General features: G+C 45.4%; 1 protein-coding gene across 5 annotated transcripts in view; it reads left to right on the top strand.

Moving 5' to 3' along the window:
* Positions 1–26,826, top strand: part of ADGRL2 (adhesion G protein-coupled receptor L2) — a 124,907-nt gene that overhangs the window by 47,705 nt on the left and 50,376 nt on the right. For all 5 annotated transcript variants that reach the window (XM_086462887.1, XM_086462886.1, XM_086462885.1 and 2 more), the window contains exon 2: positions 7,872–8,085. In XM_086462887.1, coding sequence (XP_086319013.1) covers positions 7,872–8,085 — 214 coding nt within the window. The remainder of the gene's footprint in view (positions 1–7,871; positions 8,086–26,826) is intronic.

The following is a 26,826-nucleotide window of genomic DNA, read 5'->3' as shown; positions in this document are numbered from 1 at the left end:
TTTTGCGAGCTGGCGGAGGATCAAGTGTGTGTGATGTGAAGGGAAAAAGGAAGGAGATTCTTGCAGCCCGAGAACAGACATCTGGCTGGGAAAAGAAAAGAAGCATCATCGACAGATGAATACTGTTTCAGACTGGGATAATTTTAGATGAAGAGGGCAAAGTTTTGCTCTCATGCCTACAGCTCCCACTGAAAGGGATGGGAAAGGTGCGCGCATACGAGAGTCAGATTTGGTTCTAAGTGAGAACGGAACAACACGCATATTTTTGCACTAGATATTTAGGCTTTCATGTTTAGATCCCGTGGTTTCCATCTGCCATATGTAGGCATTGCTAAAACGCTGCCAGGAACCAGGCTCTGGTTTGGTGACTTTCATTAAAGGAATTAGTGGTTTCTCTCCAGTTTCAGCGTGGCTGGATTCGAAGTGCAGAAAGCCCGTTTTCACAGCGTAGCGTTAATTAGCACTCTTGTGGCAGCCCCAGCGGGGAGGTGGGGGATGAAATGGGCATGGAGACCAAGCTATCTCTTTTCCCATAGTGGTGATTCCTCCAAAATAGGGGTTTGAGGCACGATGGACCCGTGTGGGGATGCGCGCGCGGCTGCTCTCTGGGCTCTTCTTGTTCCAGATGGCTGAAGGACTCGGTCTGTCAACGTAGCACTCTCTTCTCTCCTGCTATTAAAAAAAACCCCACACAAACCTCAACAAAAACACAAATCAAAAACCCCCTTAATTCTGCTGCCTCGGAGAGACATATTCTCTCCCTCCTGAAGGAGGGAAGGGTGCAAGCCGTTGAGGAGAGTTTAAAGGGGATCCTTGCCAGCCCTTCCCCACTGTGACGTTAACCGGCTGCGATGCTGCCGCTCACTTCAGGTTTTGCTGAATCACTCAACAAGGTGCAGAAAGCAGGTAAGCCCTGACTCTTTTTTTGCTGAAGAGAGCCTCACAGGGATATTTTTGAGAATTGCATGGAGACTGGAAAACGTAAAAGGAAAATTGTAATAAGTTTCAGTGAGCCTGGAAGGCTGGACCCATCGTGGCGTGAGTCAGAGGGCGTAACTCAGGCTTCAGTCCTGAATTTCATTAATCAGACCTACCGTGCTTCATGTTTATGTACACTGAACATTAAGTATATAATTACAGAAAATTACTTACGGTTGTAATTCTGCTGCTCACACTCAATCTTGAAAAACACTGACATTTGACCGAAGATTTTAATGTTTTACAAGACTAAGTCGCGATCTAATAAAATGTGAAAAAATATTTCTAAAAAGCCATCGTTAGTTACTTAATATTTCTAAAAGCTTTTATTGATAGAGATTCGTATTTCTACTTTGTAAGAGACAGGCTTCCAGATTTTAGCCAGCAGTTAAAATACGAAATGGTATGTCTGAGAAACGGAATTCTAGGAACTGGTGTTAAAAATCGCCCCTCACAGCTAATTTCTTCAGTGAAAAGGTTGCCTTGCTCAGTGTAGTTTAAACGGTCAAGTCTGTTCCTTAGGACTTTGGGCCTCTTTGTTGAAGTTCAAATAATGAACATACTTTCACGTGCCTTGTTTTGAGTTAGTTTTTATGAATGAGTTAAAAAAAAAAAGGAAGATGTCTCCTGCTAGAAAAGAGATTTACTTCACTAAATAATCCCTTTCCTCTAGATGTCCCCTCCTTCCAGCATCTTAAATGAAAATAATGAGCCTATACTTAAAACGGCGAAGAATACAGCTGGAGGAGGATATTTTTGAAATGATCGCTTCCTGCCTAATTTTACCCCGGCTGAACAGTGGGGTTTTGTCTGCGGGCTGCGGCGCGGGCTGGCTGCCGGCTTTCCCGGGAAGAGCCGGGTGCTGTGAACTCCAGCCCTCGGTGCCGGATCAGAAGCTCTCGCTGTGCCAATGTAATCTTTCCATAGGCGCGCTTGCCAGAATGACTTTTTTTTTTTTTCCTTTCCCCTTCAAAGACAGAATTAGAAAGCGCAGTTGTCATTTAAATTGCCTCTGTCTTTGCAGTAGTTGGCAGTGATCTGTTGACCGGGATCGGATGATTTAAAAGCTGTTTCACAAAGGAACATGCTTCTCTGCGTGAAGTACGTACAGTGCTGAGAGACGGGGAGAAAAGTCCCCCTTGACAGAGTTCGTGGGGTTCTTTAAGGAACTGCAGGGTGCTGCAGAATTGTCGAAGCTTTACGGAGCCCGCGGTGAGCGTTTGCCTGATTTTCGGGGGGCGAAGTAGGTTCGGCTGTCCCTGGGCTCCCTCCGCGCGCTCGTCCGTACCTCGCTGCGGGAGGATTCGCAGCCCCGTTTCCGTCGGGCTTTGCCTTTGTTGAACATCTATTATGGAAACGCTGCCCGAGATGCCTCGCTCCGGCTTGCGTAGAACTGGAATCATCACGTTGCATGGTTTGGTAAAATAAAGGAGATGGTGAAAGAGACAACTGTCAACATTCTGCTTGGAAAGATGTGTGCTCTTTTCAAAAGACCTTTCTGTTAGAGCCAAATAACGCAAGAAGCAGTATTTCCATGCTCGCAGAGGCTCACGTAGTTATTTCTGCAAAGATTTGTTTTGGAGTCTCAGTTCTTCCAGTATCTGCATTCTGTGAAATAATTTTTTATTTCCATGCTGACTTTCTCTGTGCTTTAAGTTTTAATCAAAGGTTCCGTGCTTCTGATGTCGAGGAGTACTGATGTTAGCCTGTTTACATTCCACTATTTTTCCACTGTATGGGGTGAACATTCAAACGTGGTGGTGCCTCTTTGCTTTTATCTGAACTTTTATCTTTTACCTTGGCACGCACTCTTATTATTGACAGCTGAAAACGATGGTATGCTAGTGGGCAGGATGCTGTGAATTATTAACTTTTCTTTGCACTTTGACAAATTTAGGTTATCTTTCTAAAGACAAATCGTTTCTGTGAAGGAACCAAGACAGGAGAATGGTAAATAAGGCACTACAAACTGACATGAACCAGTTTTTAGCCAAATGCGAATTAAACATATTTCTGAAACATGGTTCTGAGTTACATTGCTTTCACAGGACTTGTGTTTTTTCATTTCATGGGCTAAAGTATAAAAGGAAAGGTTTTTGTCGTGATGTTTCATTTAGATTTTTTCCCCAGTGTGTTTTACCTCATGGGTTGATCAATAAAGCATTAAAGAATGTATATTACCGCTGAAAATCCCCTGTACTGTTTGTCCTCAGAAACGTGATTTCGCAAAAGCAGTTTATTTTTTTCTTTCAATAACGAGCCTGCACTCAACTAATTGGTGAGCAGATACAACGTACAGGAAACATATGTTTGCCAGGAAGCTTTTCTATAATCAAAATGGTCAGCAGGACAGAAACCATGCTCTTTTTCTCATTAGGTATTAATCTTCTCCTATTTTGGGGGAAAAGCAAAACAACATCAAAACCCCCCAAAACCAGGCGCACAAGCCTGATTCATACACACAAACGCGGATGAATCAGAGACAGCATATGTTGCGTTCGGTGATAGACGCTTACTTGAGTTGATGTTTAGGTTGTGCTGGAAGTCCCAGCCCCAACACCGGGATCTTGGCAACGGGGCAGCAGGAGCGGTGTGGTCCGTGGCACGGTGTGCCTGGAAGCCGTTAGCAGGAGCGTTGGTTTTGGCTGCGGCAGGACGGCCAGACGAAACAGGTTCATGCACGGTACAGCAAGGCGAGCCGCAGGTTGAACCCAGGTTGGTTAGAAAACACAGTGTTGAAAATATTCGTGGGGAATTGCGTTGGAGAGAGAGAGAGTTACCGCTGACAGCCGTAATTATCGACCGAGCCACGTACCTACGTCTGAAAAGCTCTGGAATGATGCAGAAGCAGGCAGTAGCATTGAGATGCCGGTCGTTCAGACTTCCGTCCTGTGGCAGTGCATCTGTTTATCGGGAATTATCTCCTGAATGTAAATGAATTTCAGTCCTAAGTCATTGCACCTGTTGCCAAGAGGTGTTTATTCCAATCACTTGCCTAAAGCGCGGGGAGTTATTGCTCGACGTTTTATAGCTCCAAAAAAAGCTGTCGTTTCAAAATCATTTGTACAGAGAGGAGAAAATGGAGCAAAACAGTTCATTTTACCCTAAGCACTGCTATTTGGCAGTATTCACATTTGCACAGCACAAAGCTGCAATATTGATTTTTCGCTCACAGGGCCTCCCACCAGTTCTTTCTTCGATTGTCGGGCTTGCAAGATGGATTGAATTACACTTTGCTTGTTGATACATTTATTTTTTCTTTGTTGATAGGAAAAAGTTACAAATAAGGCTTCAGCATAAAGATCACAGCAGCTTTGTTAGTGGACTTTAAATGTATTTATTTTATTTGGTTAAAATTTTTACGGCGCCGTAGAGATTCCGTGTAACAGCCTCCCCACCTAACGCATGCCGCATTGTTTTGCTTTATTGCTTGCTGCTTTTGCAGTGTAACACCTACCTTACCATCTCAGGTGTGTCCTCTCTTGCCTGTGAAGCGATCTGACCTTGCCTCCAGTATTTTTAGTGTTTGTCATCATACAGAACTTCTCATGGATGCCTGCAGGGGGAAAAATGGCAAGATAAAACACATTTCGTGGTACTTCTAGCGGTTGCCACAGGTGATGAAAAAAGATTTGCAGGCGGCTGATCTCTGTAACAGGCTGCGGCCGCCTCGTGGTTGAATTCAAGGTATTTCCCAGCAGAAGCGGAGCAGGGGCTGCGGTGGGGGGTCGGTGCCTGTCGCGGGCAGCCCGGTGCGGGTTCGTCAGCCCTGGCCCCCTAACGATCCCCGCGCCTGACCCGCTGCTGCGCTGCGCACCCCCCGACCCTCCCCGCCTGCCCTCCTGCAAAGAAACCCCTGTGGACACCCCCAACCGCTGTTCCCCTCCTCGCTGATGGGAACCCAAAAGTTCGGGACGGCCGGAGCGCTGCCGCGCGCCGGAGGAAGCCCTGCCGAGCGCGGGGGATGGCGGCGCCGTTGCCGCCAGCCGGAGGGACGCGCTTTGTGCGGACGTTTTGGCGGGAGCGGCGGGATGGCGGGCACCGGCAGCGTTGCGTTCGGTCCCACCGCGGCTGCCGTGGTGGTGATTCACCGCAGGAGCTGCTGCGTGCGTGGGTGGCGGGGGCCCGGGCGTACCCCTCTCTGCGCCCATTTCACGCCCGCGCTGAGCCGCGAGCGGCTTCTGTCGTTGTTGGATTAATTTGCTGCATGGGAGGAACACGTAGGGTGTTAAATGTGATGGATTCGTGTTTCAGCTCTTTCCAGCTTTCAGCTCGTGATACTTCAGCAAGCCACGAACGATAGTGTTGGCTGTTGCGCATGGTGTGTGCAGCCCGGCCGATGGCCAGGAGCGAATTTGAGGTGGAACTGTGGAGTTTCCACAGCAATATGGCTTCTTCCCTCATGAACAAATACCGAGACGCATTGGCGGAGTCACGGAACCGGTTTCATGTAGGGTACGGTTCCACAAAACGTAAGGTAAGGGCAGACCCGGTTGCTTGCGGCGTTCTGACCTTCCCCTTGTGGCGGGGTGATTCCCACCCAGGCAAAGAGCTGGTCCTCTGAGACCTCCCCGGTTCCTCTGCCGCCATCGGACCAGCCCCTTGCGTTAGTTTGCTACCCATGTTGGCCAAAACCTGGTGCTGGTGCCCAGGGGGAAGGCAGGGACGTGAGGGAGAGGAGGGGCGGACAGGACGATGGGCTCTGGCTGCCAGGGAGCCACATCCTGACACTGGTGTGAGCCTTACCAACAGCTCTGGGGTTTTGCAGTCCTAAGAGATAATCATACAGTAGGAATTCTAATCCACAGATCATTAATTCAGGAGAAAAAGTGCCAGCCTCCGGTTCACGGGAAAATTTACTATCGAGGGGTTATCTCAGTTTGTTCTTGATCTTTTCAGATCGTTGCTTCCTTGCCTGTTCTAACGCGTCATGCTTTTAAAAAAAGTTTATTTTCTTTGCCTTCAAAACACTGTAGAGCTCCAACTTTCCATACTTACTAGCTATTTCTCTTTGCTGTCATGTGTCTCCAGCAGCCTGCACTGAAATATTAATGGCCTTGTGCTACTGTATTAGGGTGGCTTTTTTAAAAAAAATGGGCAATACCTGTAATTCTGCTGAAAATTTAGAAAGGATTTTGGGGACTGAGCTGTCGCGTAGGGGAAAGGGACCCGGGGGTCCTGGTGGGCAGCAGGATGGCCATGAGCCAGCAATGTGCCCTCGTGGCCAAGAAGGCCAATGGCATCCTGGGGTGTATCAGAAGGGGGTGGTCAGTAGGTTGAGAGAGGTTCTCCTGCCCCTCTGCTCTGCCCTGGTGAGACCCCATCTGGAATAGGGTGTCCACTTCTGGGCGTCCCCGTTCAAGATGGACAGGGAGCTGCTGGAAAGAGTCCAGCGCAGAGCCACAAAGGTGATGGATGGGGTGGAACATCTCCCTCATGATGAAAGGCTGAGGGAGCTGGGGCTCTTGAGCCTGGAGAAGAGGAGACTGAGGGGTGACCTCATCGATGGTTATAAATACGTAAAGGGCGAGTGTCAGGAGGGTGGAGCCGGGCTCTTCTCGGTGATGGCCAGTGACAGGACAAGGGGCAACGGGTGCAAGCTGGAGCACAGGAGGTTCCACATGAACATAAGGAAAAACTTTTTCCCTGTGAGGGTGGCAGAGCACTGGAACAGGCTGCCCAGAGAGGTGGTGGGGTCTCCTTCTCTGGAGACATTCAGAACCCGCCTGGACACGTTCCTGTGTGACCTGCTCTGGGTGGTCCTGCTCTGGCAGGGGGGTTGGACGAGATGATCTTTCAAAGTCCCTCCCAGCCTCTGACTTCCTGTGATTCTGTGATTTACTGTTCTAAAGAAATAGATATTTAAGTCTGCCTTGTTAGCCAACCTGCCTTCCAAAAGGCAATAATGGGCACGTTTGGTAAGAAACAGAAATACTGTTTAGTAGTAGCGGCTGTGTACAAGAGAGTGCAGTATACAGATACATTTTTCTGATGCAGTGTATGTTTTACATTAAGAAATGTCTGTAAAAAACTAAATGATGAATATCTGAACCATTGTTGTGTTTCTAAAGCATTTCATACTGCTTCATTAGAGAAGTTGCCTGTTCTTAGGAATTCTCTCGTGCAGAAAAACTTGTTAAAAATGAGAATTCTGTGAAACACATGTATCATTTTTTGGGAGGGATGGGGAGATTTTATACGGTACGCTTCTGCAGTTTACAGTGCTGATCATTTATGTATTCATTAAAAATCTACCTGCCTGTGGCCTAAATTATGTAAAAGGCACAGTAAGGAGCACTTACTGTGTAAAGTATCGGCATGTGTATTCAGTCTGGTGGCACACACATGTCCATGCTGGGGACATAAAATAGCTAAGCAAACGAAGCGCACTCTTCCTGCAGAAAGGAAGATATAAATTAAGAAAGATTAACGAAGTTGGACCTATGGCTTTGGTTGGTTGGGTTGAGTGGTTTTTTTTTTTTTAAATCACTTCTATATTTGCAAATCCTGCCAGCTCTGCTGCTTCCCACTTTCAGACACAGCCTGACTGTGCCCAAAGAGGGGAGAAAGAAGCGGAGAGAGAAGAGACGGGAAGGGGAACATGTAGGGTAGCCGTGCAGGCAGTCTGCCCTGGCAAGGGTTAGAAGAAGGGGAGCGGAATTTCCTCCTTTCCCGTCTCAGGACACAGCGGCAGTGGTGTAGGGGTGTGACCGTTTCGTGGAAGAGGGTTCACTCAGCGTGGTACCAGGTCAGGCTCTTCAAAGGCGCGCTGCCTTTCGCACGCTGGTGAGAGTTCCCGCCTGAGCAGCAGCAGGAGTCCAGTGCAAGAAGAGGAGTCTTTTAGGCTCAATCCCACTTTTTTTCTTCTTTTTTTTTTTTTTTTTTTTCTCCAGCTTTCAGCCGAGCAGCGCTACCGTTCGGTTTGGTTCGGAGGGAGCTCTCCTGCGAAGGCTACTCCATCGACCTCCGGTGTCCGGGCAGCGATGTTATCATGATAGAAAGCGCCAACTATGGACGGACAGATGACAAGATTTGTGACGCTGACCCTTTCCAGATGGAGAACACAGAATGCTTCCTGCCAGACGCCTACAAAATTATGACACAAAGGTAAAAAAAAATACATATCATTTTGAGGACTAAAGAGGAAAAATGCCTGAATTATTACAGTAAGAGGTATGTGCTGTAGGAAATGCTGAGTTGTAGTTGCCAGTTTGCTGTTGAGGTAGTATTGTTTCCATCTAGTAGTCTCAGAAGGAAATAAAAACTACCAGGTGCAGTTAGAGAGGTGTTTTTAGAAAGCAGAAGTTAAAAAGCAGGAAGATAATGGAGTAAGGAGAATAGAAAGATTCAGTTATTTGGCGATTCCCTGTCTCCTTGTCTTGTAGGTGGTCAAAAAGCGCTCAAAGCGTGTCCAGATGCCTGCTGCATTTTTCGGTAGCTTCTGCACTCCCTGGCAAAGTTACACGTGCCCTGTGAATGCAGTAAATCGCTGCCGTAGTTCCCACCTGTAAAACTCATCCAGTGGAAAGTGGCAGAGCGCTGAAGGGCCGGCCTGATGGTGTGTCGCTGTGCCTGTGTGTGCAGAAGCAGATGTGCGTGTAAGCACAAGTTACGTTATGTCTTAGCGCCAGCGATTGTCACCCCGGGAAGACAATCGGTCAGAAGGGCCAATAAAAGTGGGTTTAGTACAAAAGGCTCATCGGAACTAAGATTGACAGAAATTCCTGTGCGACAGGGCAGCCGTCCCCTAGTTCCGGCGGTGCTGGAAGCGTTGGCACAGATGGGTCGCTGGGGCGGTTACTGGCGTAAACGAGAGGCCCGAGTAAGTTTGGGGTTGGTGGGGACGTTTTCCTCCCAGTGCGTTTTTCCTCGGGTGAGGAACCTGAACAAAGAGGGGGTGGGAATAACCTGGGAGCTTTCTAGTGCGTGTGCGCGGGTGTGTCGGCCGAAAGGCGCGAGTCGTCCCGCGCGCCGCGCTCCGTTGGCTGTGTTGTGTTCGAGCGTGGTGGCGCTCAGTAACACGTGGTCACGTCCTGAAAGGGACCTTCCAGTTGGATTGCCCAAGTCACTCGGGAGGAGTGTGACTCTTAGCGGGTTTTTTATGGCTTTCATGTACGTACATGGATGTTCTCTGCTCTGCAGTCAAATACTTGGGCTAGATCTCGGGCTTCGATTTCAAATGCTGGAGGTAAATTAAGGACATCAGGCCTTTTATTCTTGTTCTGAGTTCAGCCTGTGACTTGTTCTGTCATCAGTAAGGGGAAGGCTCCATCGCTACACTAGTAAAAAGGTAATATAACTTCTTTAAATTGCGTTTGAATTATCTTCTTGTGGTTCTAGTTCGTTGTTGTTAATTAGATCAAGCCAGATTTCCATTGAGACTGCAGCAGCAGTGTCATCATCCTCTAATCTGTCAACTCCCTTTGAAACCACCTTCAATTGCTTTTGTAAATGTAGTGCCTCTCTGTAGACTTCCTTGTTGTGTAAAATGCATGTTGTGTTTTGATCAAAGTCCTCCTTATGTTCACTGCAAATACACAGATTAAGGTAGTCAGAGACAAAAATAGAGGCACAGTCTTGCTTCAAGTGCCATCAAACTGTTACGGGAAGGCTGAAATTTCAGTCCTCCCCTTTCCGTTAATCAACTGTAAGTTTGTGATAGCAGAGAGTATTTTTGAACTTCCCCCATCTTCCACTCTTACCCTCTTTTCAGCAGATTAAAATGAAATTGTGGCATTGGTTCACAGTATCTCTGCTCAAGAGTTTTTCATTTTTGTTCTTTCTTTTTTTTTCCGAACAAATGGCAAAGATCGTTTGACACTGCTTTCTATTTTTGCCTGGCATTTATAGTAATTTGGAAGTTTGCTTTCATACTTTTCTTTCTCAGATCCTGTCAGGAGGTAGAAAAGCTGTCTCTTGCCTTGTTTAATCTTTTCTCAGAATTGCTCAATTTGTGCTATATTGCAAGCGTAGAAGAACATTCCAAATTTCTTATGAAATATTAAAATTTCTTGTATCTCCTTTATTTATAACTGCATTGGTGGTCATAATTTTTTGTTGTCTAAGGCAAACCGTTGTTTGGTACTCAGCACATGTCCTTGATCTGATACCTAAAAGTATCACGTCAGCTGTATTTTGATGGCAGCAGTTGCATAGAAAAATCTCACCTGAAGGACTATCAGATTCGTTGGCTTTCTCTTTTTTTTTATTTTTTTTTTTTTTTAACCTGACTAGAGAAAACCAATGTGTTAGAACATTTGATCACAGGGAAAACTTTTCTTCCATACCTTTAGAAATAAGCAGCACTAGTTTCTCCATTACTACTGAATATCTCACAGTGTTTAAGGTTGGTTAGTTGTTACAGTGTTTATTTCTTTTAAGGACTGGTGACATGTTTTTATCACTCCAGCCACCGCTGCGTTTGGCCGTTCAATTCAGTTTAGACCCGCAGTTAAAGGCAGTTCCACGGCAGCTGTTAAATACTCATCGTTCATTTCCAGCGTTACGCCACAGCTTTTGCAGAGCAGCTACGTTTACTGCAGTGGCAAGGTGGAAACACTACCTTAATGAGATCAATACTGTGAAATCTGGAGATTGAAAAATAAGATGAGGTTTCCAGTTTGACACAAAGCCGTGTAATCGCATGCCCTGCTTCCCCTTCCAGAGACTTTCAGATACTAGCACACAAACTTTGTCCGCTGATACATCTCTTTCTCAGAACAAGCTGCTGCTTAATCTTTTCTCCCTCCCTTTTCTTTCTTTTCTGTAGTTCTCAAAAGATTTTTAACTTCATGCTTTCCTAGGAAGCCTGACTCGAACACTGAAGGCTTCATGGCTTTGCTTTTACCTTTGTGAAGTAGTTATTAAATTTTTAGTCCCTGGTGGAAATGACATCCCAATTATTCCAGAATAAAGTTTTTCAGATGTGTTCAGATTCCACGTAAACTTCAGACTGGCACTGAAGCTTTGAAGAAAGAGACTAGCCCTTTAGAAACCCCCCTTCCCCTTTCACACTTCCCTGGTAATTAACCCCACTGTTTGCATACAGTCGAGTTTGGGAGATCCCGCCACGTGCACGTGCTGAAGCCGAGTTACAGAAATAAGCTGATTTCCAGAATATTTGGTTGGGGAGTAGTGTAAGAGAGCGGCAGAGGACCCGCGTTCCAGGCAGTTAGATCTCAAAATAGTCAGACTCCTCGGTGCTCCGCTGTCCTTTAGCAGGGACAAATCTCCTCTGTTTCCTCTTCGTTTAAAAAGAAACCAAATGAGCAGGGAAGGAGAAGATGCAAAGCAGCCCCAGGAAATTGCTCCGGTTGCTCGCTCGTGTTTGTGTGGCGGTAGCCAGAAACTGTCACGAGACTGGTATTTTTGCCTGTGTATTTAAATAAATACTTGGGTAGTGGGGGGAGTAATAATTTCGACGAATGTAATTTTTAAATCTTGAGAAATCCCCTATTAAAAAAATGTCAGGTCCATTCCAATCTGTACACCTCAATTTTTGAGTCATTTACAGTTACAGCTATTGGTGGGGCTTGTAAGAAAATGAATGTTTTGTATTTAAAGAAAATACTATAGTGAAAACCTGAAAAGAATTAACTCTGAACTGTTGGAATCATTTGCTTAGGTGCAGAATTCAAACATTTACTGTTGACAGCCAAATTATGTTAACTTCAGAAAGAAAACAGTGGTTTCCTCCTAATACAGGCTAAAGTACCTTCAATTTTTAAATAGAAACTTCTGATCTGTGTTCTGAGACTGAGAGCATAGTTGTGATCCTTAAAAAGAGGAAAAATTCAAGATATTTAAAACAACAGACTTTGCAGACCATGCAAACACCCATATTAAAAAACCATAGTCTCGCAGTTGGTATATTCAGTTTATTTTCGCTGTGCAACAGAAAGGAGGTTACACCAATCCTGCACTGAGATGGCCTCGAAATTCTATTTTCATCTACAATTTATAATTGTAGCTTTGTGTGATCTTTACATCTTTACTAAACAGATTTAATCAGTATCATTTTGCTTTTTAAATAGGCACAAACAAAGCAAACCTCGTTATAATACGTTAAGCATAAATATAAAAAATAAGTATAATAGGTGAACTTAGGGAACTGTCTTTTTTTTTTTTTTTTTAAATGCCCTCTCCTTTTAAAACATGGCTGCAGAAAAGTAAAAGGATTAAAAGAGGAATAAATCCTCTTCAGCAGTGAGTGCTTTTTCTGCTGCACGTATCCTGTCCTATCTATAGCCCATGCGACACATGGGCCTGCAGTTAGCACGTCCGTCGTGCCACCAGCGAGGAGTTCACGCCTGGGGTTTGGTTACCGTGAACTTTCCTCACACGGGGACACTCCTAACCTGTTCCATCCATCATCCCTCTGCGAGACAGCTGCGCCTGCCCCGAGGGGCTGCAGCATGGCAGCGGGGCGCCTCCGGCCCCGCCGAGCGACCCGGGGGAAGCTGAAGGAACCAACGTCTCCGTTCCTTCTCCTGAGACTTCATTCTTTTCTTAAATCTTCCCAACTGGAAGGTGGGAGAATGGAGATGTTCGTTTCTTTTTTCCCCTACTCACATGTCCAACAAATACATCATTTGGAAAAATTCTATATGTAAATGAGAGCGCCGTTTTTGGAAGGAAACGAGTTCTCCTCTGAAGAAGACACATCTCTCAAGCCCTCCGTCTCGTTCCTGCCTGTCAGGTCTGCGGAGGAGACGTTGTCTTACCCTGATAGTGTCTCTTCAAGTGAAAACCAGTGTGATCTGTTCCATCACGTGAGCGAATAAAGAAAATCTTCCACTGGACTCCAGGCTGGGATGGACAGTGGGTCAGTCTCCTCTAACTGGTCCGTCCCACTCGCCGGAGTGGAAAGGTCAAACCGACAGCAGTCTTCGCACGGGGCGTCTCTGCTGGTGGAAGGCGAAAGCTGCTGGGGGTCACTGCCGAGCGGGCTTCGAGCCTTTGCTGGGCTTCCACGGAGACGCGGTTTAGTGCCTCAAAAATAGCGTCCTCAGAGAGGGCCCGCGGTTGAGTCAGTGTTTCAACTTCAGCACGCTCCGGATTGGCGTGTCTTAATGTCACCTAAAACCGTTTCCACGGGCAGGATTTTACCCTCTGCCCTTCAGAAGTCACTGCGGTTGTGGGAACGGCGCGCTTCGCCTCGGGGGTCTGCCAGGCTTAGACCAGGGCTCTGCTGACCCCTGCTGCTATCTTGCTTTTTCCCTTCGTTTTCCTTCTGCCGCCGAAGATTGCCTCCCTCTGCTAGAGAGATGATGGAGTGAGAAGTGTCTCAGAACAGGAGATACACCTTCCCTGCCTCTCCTTTCTGCTCGTTCAGTTGGGAGCTTGCAGATCTCTCCTTTCCGCGCCAGCGCGGCGCCGGGGCTGGTGGCGGGGTAGCACCGGCTGACGGGGGTGAGGCGCGGTCTCAGAATTGGTGCCCGTGCTGCGGTGGGATGCTGCTCTCCTGTGCGAGGCCCTTCTTTTGCCTCGTCGCGCCAGCCGGTTCTCCTGCGGCTTGCTGACCACTGCTGCGCAAAACGTCGACCAGACGCCGTTGCCAACGTTAGGGATCTTTTTAAGCAGCCTCTAAAAAACAAAGGCTTGTGCTCATCCGAAACGGGCGTAGGTCTTAGTACAGCAGTCACCCCCGTGAGGATTTTGATGCAGCAGGAGCTTAAAATGCTCTTTATTTTTAAACTTAAGCTTTTCACAAATCCAGGCCGTGGCCTGATTGATTTTTGTTTTGTTTTGTTTTCTGTGTGTTAGTCACAAGACTTAGTTATGACTCCAATGTAAAGGAAAAAGCAGGAATACTTGTAGCCTGTTTTCACAAACGAGGCATGATCGCAGAGCCTGGAATATTCATGAAGCACACCGTAGTCCTTGGCTTTGTTACAGAAAACAACAGTCATACCCATGACTGAGAAGAACCGTGTCTGGCATTGTGCATTTTCACTATCATTAATTCATAATGTGAATGTGGTAGGTCCGGTTTACCCGTTGGAAACAGCGGGGGTTGATCCATGGGGCTGTTCCATCGCGGCATTACTTGGTAAATGAAATACAGATCCTCCCAGTATGAGGTTCTGAGCAGTCAGGTAGGGTGACGTAGCTGTCAGTGGCATTGATCATCTTTTTGCAGCGTGTTCTGTTATTTTTCCTGCAGAAGAAATCAAGTTACACGTGTGCAAGCACATAACACGCACGGGCACGTTGCTGCAGCCGCAGCGTTGGACCAGCTACAGACAAAACAACACGAGGATCACTGAGACCTGCTAATGACATTTAACATTTAGATTCAGTTTGCCCAAAAAGGTTGGGTTCATTGTTTTATCAGGGCGTAGCTTGGTATTTTATTTAGTGTTTCCATATCTTATATTTAAGTTGTTTTTTTTTCCTTTATTATTGGTGAAAACACCACAAATCCTATTTAAGCCGCTGTTTATTTTGTCTGGGAGGGTAGTATATACATATTCATCAGGCTTTCCTTGCTGTTCGTGGGTGAAAATAAGTATAAATTACTAGCCATATGTATACATAAATTTTTAAGTAGTATACGCTGTTTCTTTTGTATTTGAGCATCATATAACTATGAAAAAACTTAAAGGCTAACTATGAAATAACTTACAAAACTATGTAAGATTCATGCTTCAGCCTGTGATTTTCTTGGGTTTTTTTTCCTGATGACTGCAGTGGGCTCTGCTAGGTGTGCGTGGTGGTTAGCCTACAGGGGGTCACGTCCCGCGTGTTTGGGGTACGTAGTTACCTCTCTTGGTGACTTACTGATGTTGTTGAGAACTTGACTGAGACAACATGGCTTAACCTTCAGCCCCTCTCAGTTGAATTTTGTGTTCTCTTGGACAAACTCGTATGAATCTTCCAGAGTCCTCAGATTTCCAGTCTAGCGCAGGTAAGTTCCTGGTTCGGTTGCACTCAGAACTTTATTATTAAAAAGTGCTGCTTTACTTGGCTATTGCTGTGCCGAATTTGGTTCGTAGGGAATAATGTGTACTAACTGAAGCCTGTTGATTCCCCACCCCCCGTGTATCCTCTGGAATACTTAGCCGAAACAGTGCCATTATCTGATAAGTTGATTTAGGACTTTATACATGTGTTCATATAGCCATTTATCTCAACCCTTGCTGAGGAGACCTTTATTAAGCTGTGATGACTGCTGAATATGAAATGTAACCAAGATTATTTTTTTATTCAAATATAATTTAAATATTCATCAAAGAGGAGTTATGCTTGAAACTGACAGAGACTATTAACATCAAAAAATATAATTAACTGCACTGGGTATCATGAAGCAGAGTTAGCCAAATAGCCGAGAGGTCTAATTGCTCTAGAGTCTGAGAAGCAATGGTTTTATTTTATACTGTTGCTGTGGAATTAATAGTGATGTGGTTTCCTATGCGAGGCAATTAAAAGCTGCCTGTTAAGGTTCATTGCACTATAGGAAATCCGTTGAATATCACTTAGTAAACAGAACTGACATGGAAAAGGTACATGAGGATGGGCAGAGCAGGGTATAGATCGTAAATTAGGACAGATTAATGTGAATTAAATATATGTAAGTAAATTACGAGTACTTTTTGGTGTTACAAAGTCAGCAGTAGCGATGAAAGTGAAAAGTTTTCATTAGTAACACAAAGGAAATAGAATTTAAAGATTATTACAGTGAAGCTGTTTAATTCAGAGGAAAGGAACAGAAGAGTAACACGGGTTTAAAAATCAAAAAGTGGCTACAGAGTAGTATAGAAATGAGCAGATCTCGTATTCTGGAAATTTCCTTCTGCCACAGAATAATCTCCTCCTTATGATAAAAAGAACCTTCCGACCTTTGTGGCTCAATTAAGCTTTTTAGTTGAATACAGCAAGAAAAAACTTCTTTATTGAATCCCATAGATTCTGCCTGTGCCCAGGGTATACAGTTTAAAAAGGGGTGGCCGTGTTCATGGCGTTTTGACATTAATGAGATTGCTGGAATGGAAAAGTTTAAGGATCAAAGGTGCAAGCAATAACAGTATTTTACAGCGTTTCCTTTTTTCCCTCTCTAATAATAAAATTGCAATCTAATTGCTTAATAAATGGGCCATGATTACTGAAAGACATAGATAATTTCCCTCTTTGCATTTTATTTTCTACATATTGCAGAACAATAATTAGCAAAAATGCTATGGCCACAAATGAAAGAGGTCTTCCTTTTTTTTTTTTCCCTTTCATACAATAACTGCGAATGAAAGGAGTTTGCGTGTCTGCTCTTTAATTTAGCGTGATCGCCAGCTTCTGTGGTTTTCAGGAGCAATCTTGAAAAACTAGCGTCGTACCGGTGAAATAAAATCAAACCAAGAATTCCGCTAGAATTCCTGTTTTATATGAAACGATTGGCTGCCTGTCTCATACATTATTTAGCATGCTTACCCTGTTTATATCAGTGACATAAGAGTGCGTGCTACTTTCTCAGAAGAGTGCTGTCTTTGCCGCTTCACAGCACAGTGCCTTGTACTCCCAGGCTTGCACATGGTGTTAGCAGATATTTAAAGCACTTCAGCCCAACGTTTTATAGGTCATGATGAACAGAGCCTATAAAACAAGTTACTGCAATGAAGTTAATGCAGTCTTAGGAGTGTTACATAGACCGAATACTCAGGATTCAGGGTATTTTTAGCCTGCTGTAGACACATCAGTGGCGGGAAAGGATCTTACCATGCAGAATTTTGCCAGGTGGAACCTGCTTTATAATACACTGGCAGGGCAGGATCTTTACCCCAAGCTGGCTATGGAAAGCCCTGTTTCTTTTCAGGTTTTCACTGTGCTATGGTAGCTGTTGGGACCTTTGAATTTCGGTTTCCTCTAGCGCACACACACACCTGGACGCACACAAAACAGCAAAAAAGAAATTAGGCAGCAGAGTCATTTCATTTCACTGAACAAGCTGCCCCGACCAAAGGCGTACAGGTCGAGCACGGCAGAGGCAGAAGCCTTGCTGCTCCTCGGTGACACCGAGGTGTGCGACGTTTCCTCTGGCGAGGTACGGATTGTGCCGTTGTACGTGCGAAGGCATCTGTGTTCCTTTCTTAGTAGTAATCTGCGATCTTTAACCTTCCTGTTCATTGCTTCTCGGGTGCCTGGCTGCTTGTGATACCTATGGTGAGGGAGCAAGTTTGAAAGGTGTTCAATACACGCGTGTTTCCAGCACGCTAAAGTTGTTGTTTCGCCACAACTTGAGAGCTTGTGCTCCTTTTCCTCTCCCAGTTTAATACATTAATTTCGGCTGAGCTGTAAGTGTAGCCATAACGTGGCTGCTCTGAACCCATAGTCTCTCCCTGTTTACTGTATTTCTTACCAGCACTGACCTCGACTGTGCTACTGCTCTCGTGAAGCTGTAGGAGTTTTCTCATCTAGGATGTAGTAGCACTGATGCTGCCTTCAGTATATTATTCTAGTGCCAGCATCACTGGTGGGCATGAAAAACATCGTTTACTTGGTATATTTAGCTTTCTTAGGTAATTTCTGCTGCTTTTGTGACAGAGATACAGCAAAAGAACACCTCCTGGAGTCACATTTAAAACAGGAGCTCTGGGTAATGTGCTGGAGACAGAACACATATGAGTTAGTGCTCAGTTATCGTGAATGCCATCAGCAATGCCTTGTTGCTTTCTTATCAGCCACTTCCTGCTGTCAGCCCAGTGCTTATTTCAATAGAAAAGGATTTGCATCAAATGTAGTACAGCATTATGTATGGCTAACATGGGGTTTTTAATTGTGCAGGCACATGAGACTCCTTCAGTGGTAGGCAGTTTGATAAAAGGATTAGATCATGAATATTTTTGACACAATTAAAGATTATCTGTGCGTTGACAGAGTCAAGCCAGTGGATCGTCTGATGGGTTTTGTACAGAGGTGAATCTGCTTGACTCGCGTAAAAACCAGCCACAGAATACGCAGGATTTTTCCACATGTAGAAACAAGCGAAGGAAGGCAGCCCCCTAAACTCTGTTGGGCTAAAAACTGGGAGTTCCAGGAATCGGAGAGTGCGCGGCTCGAGTCAGTAACTTAATCCCTTGACTCCAAATGGCAAAGAAGAAAGCGGGATTGTGCTTTCCAAGTTAGAGGAGGGTACTTTTGCGGGGGAAGTCCTGTACCTGGAAGCCCTGCAAGCTTTCCAGACGATAATTCGATCCAGACGTCACTGTGGGTAATGAATAACAGCGCTTTTGTGGCAGGCGTTCCTCTCGGAAGAAAAGGACGTGCTTGTAGTGAGGGCGCTCGGGCGCGTTTTGATGCAAAATGGCACCACTGATACAGAGTTGATTAAAGACCTACCAAGGGACAGCACTGCTGGAAAAAATCAGCAGATGAAATAAGAAAAGTTGTAATTTTATTATGAGTTATCAGTTCAATAGATATCACTTTAATGGCATGAAATCTACATTAAAAATTAGGAGAAAAAGGCCCGGACCATCTTGCTAGCAGATTGCTCTTTTATAAATCTGGTAAAATAACCAAGTTGTCTTTTGGCCTCTTGCTCAGCATTTTGCTTCGAGTTCTGTTGAGCCGTAGAAATGAGTCATGCCGCAGCCCTGTGGAACTGGTAGATATGCAGCAGTGGGCACATGGCCTCTGATGATGAAAATTATAACCCAAAAAGGGGATATTCCCTGAGGCGAGTTTACAAAAAACAATTTATTCTTTTTCACCCTGTAAAACTCATCTTACATGCAGGATCTCTTGCATTATTACAAACTCTAATCCTCTGAGTGGGTAATTAACGGACCAGAAAAGCCATTTGTGGAAAGAAAGAGCCATAAGGGTGAAAAATATTTCTCCACTGAATGATCTTTAAGGAGTAAATAATTACAAGAGTGAGAGGTTTGGGATGACCAGTCTAAATCTGAACATAATTAGGATGAACACAGTTTGAAAATCGAAGCAGTTGGCATGTGCAACAATTCTCATATCAGAAGACTAATTAAATATTTAAAAGCCCAAAACCCCTCACTATTCACAGAAAAAATAACCTGCCACAAAAGGGTCTGTAACTTTGCAGATAATTAGGAAGGGTTACAGGGGGAAAAAAATCACAGATTGGCTCCAAGGTTCTGCAAGGTCACGTCTTATTATGGTGTATCTTTTATATGGTCTGATAACAAGTTTCTTGCTAATTTAATCTAAGTAGGGCATCCCATAGCGATTTCCCATTTCCCTTGTTAAAAATGTGATCGTTCCTCTATATGCAAACTGCAATAGGTGAACATCTTTATAAATAATGGCTCCTAATTGATACAGGCTGTGATACTTGTAATTATCCAAGGGGAAGGCACGTGTTAAAGTTCAGTTCGGGTTGCCCCCACCGCACCCCCCATCGGCAGTTGCCCTCGCCCTGCCCATTGCGGCGGGCATCCAAAGGGCCCTGTGAAATCGGTCGCCTCGGTGGCCAGTTCTGTAAACAAGCAGGTCTTACTTTCCTGCCAGGGCTGAGCTACTCCGCTGTGGAGTATTTCTGCACAGAGAAGGGCTGCGTTGAGCTCCAGAGCCTCGTAGCGAGTCCGGCGGAGCCTGCGTCGCGCTGGCCGGGGGCTCCAGGCGAAGCCCGAGCGCTAGAGCGTACCAAGGCTTCTGCCTTGCAGCAGTTGCGCTGACAAGTCCCGCCTGCCAGTTGACATACCTTATTCTAGTAATTAAAGAGGGAGATTTTTAAAAACGCAGTTCAGATCTGTGCGAATCAGCGTGAAGGCTAAAGCGGCCTGTTTTCAATGTTATAATTCTTGGAGTTACTCATTTAATAGTGACTCAGGAGCCATCTTACGTTGCCTAACTTTTAACTACACTATGAATATGCTGCATGCCAAGCCGTGGATAAAAAAGATCAACAGTGCTGCAAAAAAAAAAAAGAGTTTTAGAGGGTTTTTACTCTTATCCTGCGCTCTCTACCTGGGAATCTCTTCTCCCGTAAGTCTGTGGCAGCGTTATGCCTAAGGATCAGACACTGCTTGGGGATTTTCGCTTGGATTTTCTGTACGCTCTGCTCTAGCACTGTGCCTCAGGAACAAATGCCCCTTCGTAAAGCTCTGGTATTATTACCCAACCCCAAGTTTCTCCCCTGGAACCTGCTCAACCCGCCAGGCGTGATGCTGCGCTCACGCTCGTTCGGTGTGAATAATCTGTGTAAATTGCTCAGATACTCCGGTGCTGCACTACTGCAGTTTTCATTAGTAAATAAGCATAGCTGCAGGCTATTTATTTTGTCTAAATGGTGAAACATTTAATTGGATCTTTTGAACTGATTACTTTTCAGCAATGCGGATCTGCTTGGCTTACTCGGTGTACTAACACTGCCTGTAATCCCACACTGTGTTCTGCTTGCAAAGACGCACGCACATAAATAATATGACAAGATTATGAATATGACTTTATTTCCATTTCTTCTTCCTCAGGCAGGGTTGTGTTCGAAATTTCCGGCAAAGAGCAGGTCTCTCCTGCTCCGTGCTGTTTCAAGGTGTGGGTTTGCGCCTAGGCAGACCTCGCCCGTTCGCTCTGCACACCTCGTTGCCCGTTTGGGTACCTGGTTTTCCCGTCCTTGTGTTACAGCCAGGCTCTGGTAGTTCTAGTGGGGCTTTCCTCTGTCTGGTAGAAAGTACTGGGAGACTGGAAAGATGGGAGTGTAAAAGCATTTAAAAAAGTTACCTGAGAGAAGGCAGGAGTTACGTATTCCGCTGGAATCTGCGTTTCCTTTTCTTTATTTTTTTCCCCTCCATATTTTATCTGATGCTTCAGTTTCAGGTTAATAATAACAGCATGATAACAGCGTTACGCCAATAAACAAAGTACTGGAACAAGGATGAACATAACAAAAAAATATCTCCGGTAGTTTAGATGTGACTAAGTGAGAAGATTCGTCTTTTGCACAGTGACTGCTTTGAACTTCGAGAACATGAATGCTAAAAGGCCAGTGGGTCATAGCTGAATGTATTAAACTCATAGGAAGAGGTTGAAAGCAAGAAATACTCTTAAATTACTTTGCCATACGTGTCTGATACACATTCATTGATCGTGAATCAGACCGGGTAATGCTAAGAAAGGGCCTGTGGGAGCTGCGTATCTTCTGTTGTGTTTTGCTCTCTGTTTGGAGTGTTCATCCTCAATGCGTACCCGTAGACTCCCACAAGACTACATTGTGTAAAGAAGACACAATTAAATACTACTGCATATTTATGGGGCAAATGGAAACACCACTATGATGCACCTTCTTCTACAATATTAATTATATACTATTTAGCTTCCTTCTGCCATGTTTACTCCGTAATTAGGAAGATTCAACAGCTCATCCATATTGTATTTAAAAAGAAAATAGAAACAATTTTCTCAGGTTCCCCCCCCCCCCCCCCCCCCGATATTTTTCATCCAAAGCCATCACAGTCACTGCTGGTACCGGTCACGTTGCCAAGTGCATAGAAAATCCCAAGGCTGGGTTGTGAATTTGCACAATTTCTAGCATTCCTTGTTGCTTTAGCGGTCACAGGAGGATCTCTAGTGTCGAGACACACTTCTTAGGGCCATATTCTGCTCTCACACATGCTCGTGAATCTCCCATTTTTTTCTTAGATGACGAAAACTACCGCCACATCACGCAAAATCTGTTTTCCCTTTGAGCTGGGTAAAGCTGGTGCTGGTTTCTTTTTGCATGCTCGTTCGCCCATAATAATTCTAGGGATTCTAGCTGGAAAATAAGTCTTAGAAAACCTTATAGCTGAGTAAGCCAAATGGCCAGGGCGGCGTGCTGGGGTTGTAAAGAGCCGACTGCAGGATGCTGTGCCCGTGTCCAGGGCAGGGCTGTGCGGCAGCGAGGGCTGGGCGGCGCTGCTGCAGGTCCGGCTTGGTGGCCAGGCTGGGGTTTTTCAGCGGGTCTGTTTTTTCAGGCTTTGTTCTGGCCCAGTTCTACCTCATTAGGTTTCAGTATGTAATGATGTGTTGCTTGTGAGGTGAATTTGAAACGCGGAATTTAAATACATTCCTTTAAATAATTTTGTCGACGGTGGCACGTGCATGTGCATACGTGTGTATCTATACGCCTCTCAAATTCAGTCTCTGTTCTCTGGCTATTTTACATGTAAGTTTTGTACGTACTTGTTAAAGCCAAATTAATAAAACATAGCATTTAAGTAATACCTGACATCTTCATACATATATAGCTTTGAATTTAGTAGCGGGACCGGAGGTGAACACGCATACAAAAGCAGAAGCACATCTCACGTGGCGCTTGTAGACCCTTAGGAATACGTGTGCAAAGACAGCCGTTGGCTCTGGGTGAAGAAGTTCAGGAGTTTTTCAGTGTAAAATACGCCGTTTGTTAAAAGCCGATACACAAAGCGCTGCCGTCCCACGTTCCCGTCTCTGTTCGCTCCGGCTGCAGCTCGCCCAGGGTGACTGAGGAACAAGACGACCATATGGACTCGGTGGTGGTACAGCTCGAGGTTCACGTGCTTCAAGTGGTGGCTGAGCAGGTTGCTGCAGGCGATACGCGGGAACATGTCATCACGCTCGCTTTTAAGTATTTAATCAATATGCTGAAAGAGGAGCATTGTCAGATCTCACTTAAAAGTTTCACAACAGACCCAAGATCGGGTTTTTTTAATGCATTGACACTGTTGTTAAAAGTGAATTCTATTTATTAAACGTGCCTTTATACCGTATCTTTTATTTTTCTTTTTAAAGCGAGGTACACGTGTTCGCCAGTTTTACCTTTCTTAGTGCCACACTGCGAACACAGAAACGCAGCATTAGGAATACCCAGAATTACTTCAACAGCCCATTTGCCGCCAGGTGTATCCTTTTCAAAACAACCTGATGTTTCTGTTACGCTGCTGTCTTTGTCAAAGTTGTGTACGCAAGGGAAAAGCATTTGAAGGAGAAGTTGTAACGTGGACGTTATTTCCCACACACCTCAGTGTTGCAGACGGCCAGAACCACGTGGGAAGGAGCGGTGTGTGTCTTGGCTGACGTGCCTGACCCGTACGGGTGACCTCTTCCCGCAGTCAGTCGGGTTGATCCCTGCAATGCCACCGTCTTTCCAGAATCTGCTTCTCAGATTCCAGGATGTCGCTTTGTGGTCCGGTCGTGATACACTGTGTTTCTCGTTTTAATGCTGGAGTATTTGTTCAAGTCCATAGATTTTGCATTTTTAATCTTCCTTAGAACAGTGGTGAATAATGGCCCTTGGCAGGAGATAATGAAATTTTCTTAATTTATATTTTCAAGCAGAAGCTTCAATTGAAAATGGCATCCTATGGCCTGGAGACATAGCTCTAGTGCAAGTTTCAGGGGAGCTGTAATAATAATGCAGTGCCAGCAGTGACGGGGAATGATAGGACAGTGAAGAAGTAATTTAAGAAAGAAAAGAGAATGTACCAAAGCTTTATTGTAGCATATCTAATGATCTGCTGAAGATTCCCAATAGCTTTTGGAGCATGACAGGAGAAACTAATGTTATCTTGCCAAAACAGAAGCCCCTGCTTAATCAGCAGAACAAGATTATTGATTAAAACACCTCACGCAATAGATTGCACATGGAATCTCATCTCCATACGTTGCACGTGGAAAAGTGCAGTAATGAGCATAAGATAATAAAAAAAGAGCAAAAGCAATTTGGTGGGAATTGTACAAGTCAAGATTAGAGTTGAAATGCAAACAAATTACCGCGGGAAGCAGAGCAGCCGGTGCAGGCGGGCGCGGACGGGGAGGCGGCAGCGGGGACGTGGCGACGTCGTCGGCCAGAGCCGCTTGGAGCAGCCCTGCTGGTGCTTCCCTGTTCTGCTGCGGTCGTCTGAAACCTGAAAGGGCTGGTCCGCGTTTGCCCAGACTTCTTCCCGCGGTGAAAGGAGTTCAGCCGTTGTACTGCGGCTGCTAATTAAACACTCCATTTCGGTTTTAGCTTACTCTAAGTGGTGCGGCTGCGTTAGGAGAGCGTCACCTTTCTTCGGTCGCACTGAAACACCGAAGGAGCGGGTGTCGGAGCACACAATTGCTCCTTGCATTCCCGAGAATAGTGAAACCTCCTGCATTTCCCCTTGCAGAACTCTCGCGCTGCTAGCCCGGGAACCCGAGTCGTCATTCCCTCAGCGCTACGGTTAGTCTTTTCCGAACTAGAGTTTCGAGTTTAATTCCTAGGTTACTTCTCCTGAATCAGACGTTATTGAGTTTGAGTAGAGCTCTTTGTAGATCGGCTTGATTTCCGTGTAAAACGACAAAGTCATTGTATCATAAATCTTTGTGAATATTGTGAATGTGTTAAGCGCGAAGACGTTTCTGGGGGTGAGATCATATGAATTTTAAGATTGTACATAAAAACCTGAGAACTTGCATATTTTAACGTATGCTGGGATGTGTGCAGTGAAGGAGATTACAGAGCATGTAAATGGTACTTAAAACAGAAAACTTGAACACTAGATTACAGACACTGAAACACTAAAGTACTTGTGATTTGATATCTTAAATTTGCAGATATTAGAGCTGGCTTGTATCATGCCTTCATTGAATCAGTCTAAAGGAGTTTGGGTAGATGGACCCAACTAACAGTACATTGTGTAGAAAAACATAACATTGGTTAAAATGAATGAGGGACTTCAAGTTATTGGCCAGTTAAGGTTTCTGAGGTTTGGGTTTGGGGTTTTTTTTTCTCCATGATGGTGTCTGGGTCGATTTTGCAAATCGCCAGGAACTTTGTTTCCACTGTTGTCTTGTTTTGGAGAATCCCACGAAGTGGCCGCGCTCAGAAAGGGCTTGTCCGTTATGAAAAGGAATGAAAGCGGGTCGCGGGGCTGAGCTGAAGGCTGTAGCGGTGTGATGTCCTCTTCTTCGGGCACAGTGTTCCTAAGTGCAAAGGTTTCTCAAGATTACAAAGCCCTGCTATGGCAGTGATGCGGTAGCTTTCATAACCTGTAGCCGCGTACGATAATCTGCTGTTTCGTGCTGTTTTATGGAGAGTGGAGTGTCTTTTGTCCAATATGCTACAGAATTCAGTGCTTGTTGTCTTAAAGAAGCTCAACTGAAACCTGTTATCACTTTGTTAAATGATCTTTCCAGGCAGCAGCAGAACTGTAGGGCAATAACTAATGGAGAAGTTAGTATCCCTGGTTCTACAGGGGGATAAAACCAATGCAGCTGGCAGAAGACACTCATTTATCCAAGGAACAAATCGCAATAGTGTCAATTCCCTGGATGACTTGTCTCAGAACTACCTCTACAAAGTCCGCTTACTCTTCATCTCTTCTCTGTAACCCATGAATTGGGATTGGCAGCTGCTGTCGTTGCTCTTGGGGTTTTTTTTGAAGGTTTCACTGGAGTTGAAATACAACCACTAACTATGCTATGTACCAAATAGTTACCTGAGCGTCAGCTTTTTGAAATGTGAATATCTTAATCAAGTGTCTTTAATTTGAAATCCGAGACGTGCGTGAAAATCAGAATGTTACGTGAAAACTACTCAAGTTTTATAAAATGCAACCCCAATGCAGCAAAATGAGCGATTTGAATGTAAAACCCCACAACTTAAAGCACAAATCCTTCTGTGCATTTAGTTCTCTGAGTAATTGCGCTGATTGGGGAGGTGGTGGTGTGCTTTGTCCACTGCTGTGCCCTGCCGCTGTGGGCATAGCTCGTTGCTTTGGAGTTGGGGTCTCCTTCGTTTTGGCCAAAGGTGAGCAAAAGGTGACCATGTGCACGGTGGGTGATGTCTTGCGTGAAGAAAGAGTCAGAAGTTTTTAGAAGATCAGCAGCTTCCCGTAAACACCACCCGGTGCCTGAAGTTTGACACTGGCACTTACTGTACAAAGAAAAAAACCAGTGAATTTTCTTCTGGATTAGTATTGCACGTCCTTTCAGTGCAAGCTAGCTTGAAGTTCTTCTCAGGTTCCTGACTGACGGTGGCATTATGAGTCTTTCACTGGGGGAAGATGGAAGGGAAGAAGAAAACTCGTAGGGAAACAAGAGTCCGTCTTGTTCGTGAGATTTACGAGTACTGCTAGTAGAACTTTTTTTCCCCACAGCTACATATGACCTTCATCAGTTTCATTCTCAAGCAATTTCTCCGAATATGTATCCCTTTTATTTTGTAACAAATCAATATTTCTCTCTTAATTGCTGCTCATTCAAGTGTAAAATGAAATTTTCATACAGCTCAAAGCTGTGGAAACCATTATACTGAATGATGCGCTGCACAGAGTCTTTTGGTAGGAATTACTTTGGCTTCAGCGTGAGCTTTTCACTGAAGAAACAGAAAGAAATTTAAAGAAATTAATTACAAAGTCTTACATCCGAGGTTTTCTCGTGCTGGTTAGTCTGGCCTGAGGTGCGGGGCAGTATGGGGGTTAGAACAGAGAGGTCTGTGAGGTTTTGGGCCGCGTTGCCTTCTCCTGCTTCTGCAGCCTCCTCCTGCACAGCGCAGACGAGAGCGGCACTGTGACCTCCGGGTCCAGAAGAGTGGCTGCCTTGTGCCTCTTCGGTGTGACAGATGGGGTACGGGGACTTCCCTCCGCAAGCCGGGCGCCCCGTTTCCTAACTTCAGCCCGGGTCTGAGAGCCAGCGGCCGCGGCGTGCCCGCTCGGGCCCCTCCGGGGAGCGGTGCAGCCTGCCCCTGGCGCGGCCGGGCACGGGCCTGCCCCTGCGCCCCGGACGGGCGCTGCCGCAGCAGCACAGCGGTGAGTTGTCCCCGTCTCTCTGTGGCTATACAGAAATCCCTGGCTGTTTCCAGTTAGTTGTGCAATGGCGAGCCTTGGGAGGCTGGAAAGACGTAGCTTCAAAAAAAGGGGAAAGGCAAAAGGAAAGGAGAATTATCTGTGGAAGTCAGAA

The sequence above is a fragment of the Leptosomus discolor genome, chromosome 3 (assembly GCF_034619465.1).
Source record: "Leptosomus discolor isolate bLepDis1 chromosome 3, bLepDis1.hap2, whole genome shotgun sequence".
Taxonomy (NCBI): Eukaryota; Metazoa; Chordata; class Aves; order Leptosomiformes; family Leptosomidae; genus Leptosomus; species Leptosomus discolor.
The sequence above is the reverse complement of the archived record's forward strand: the minus strand, read 5'-3'. Positions and strand labels throughout refer to the sequence as shown.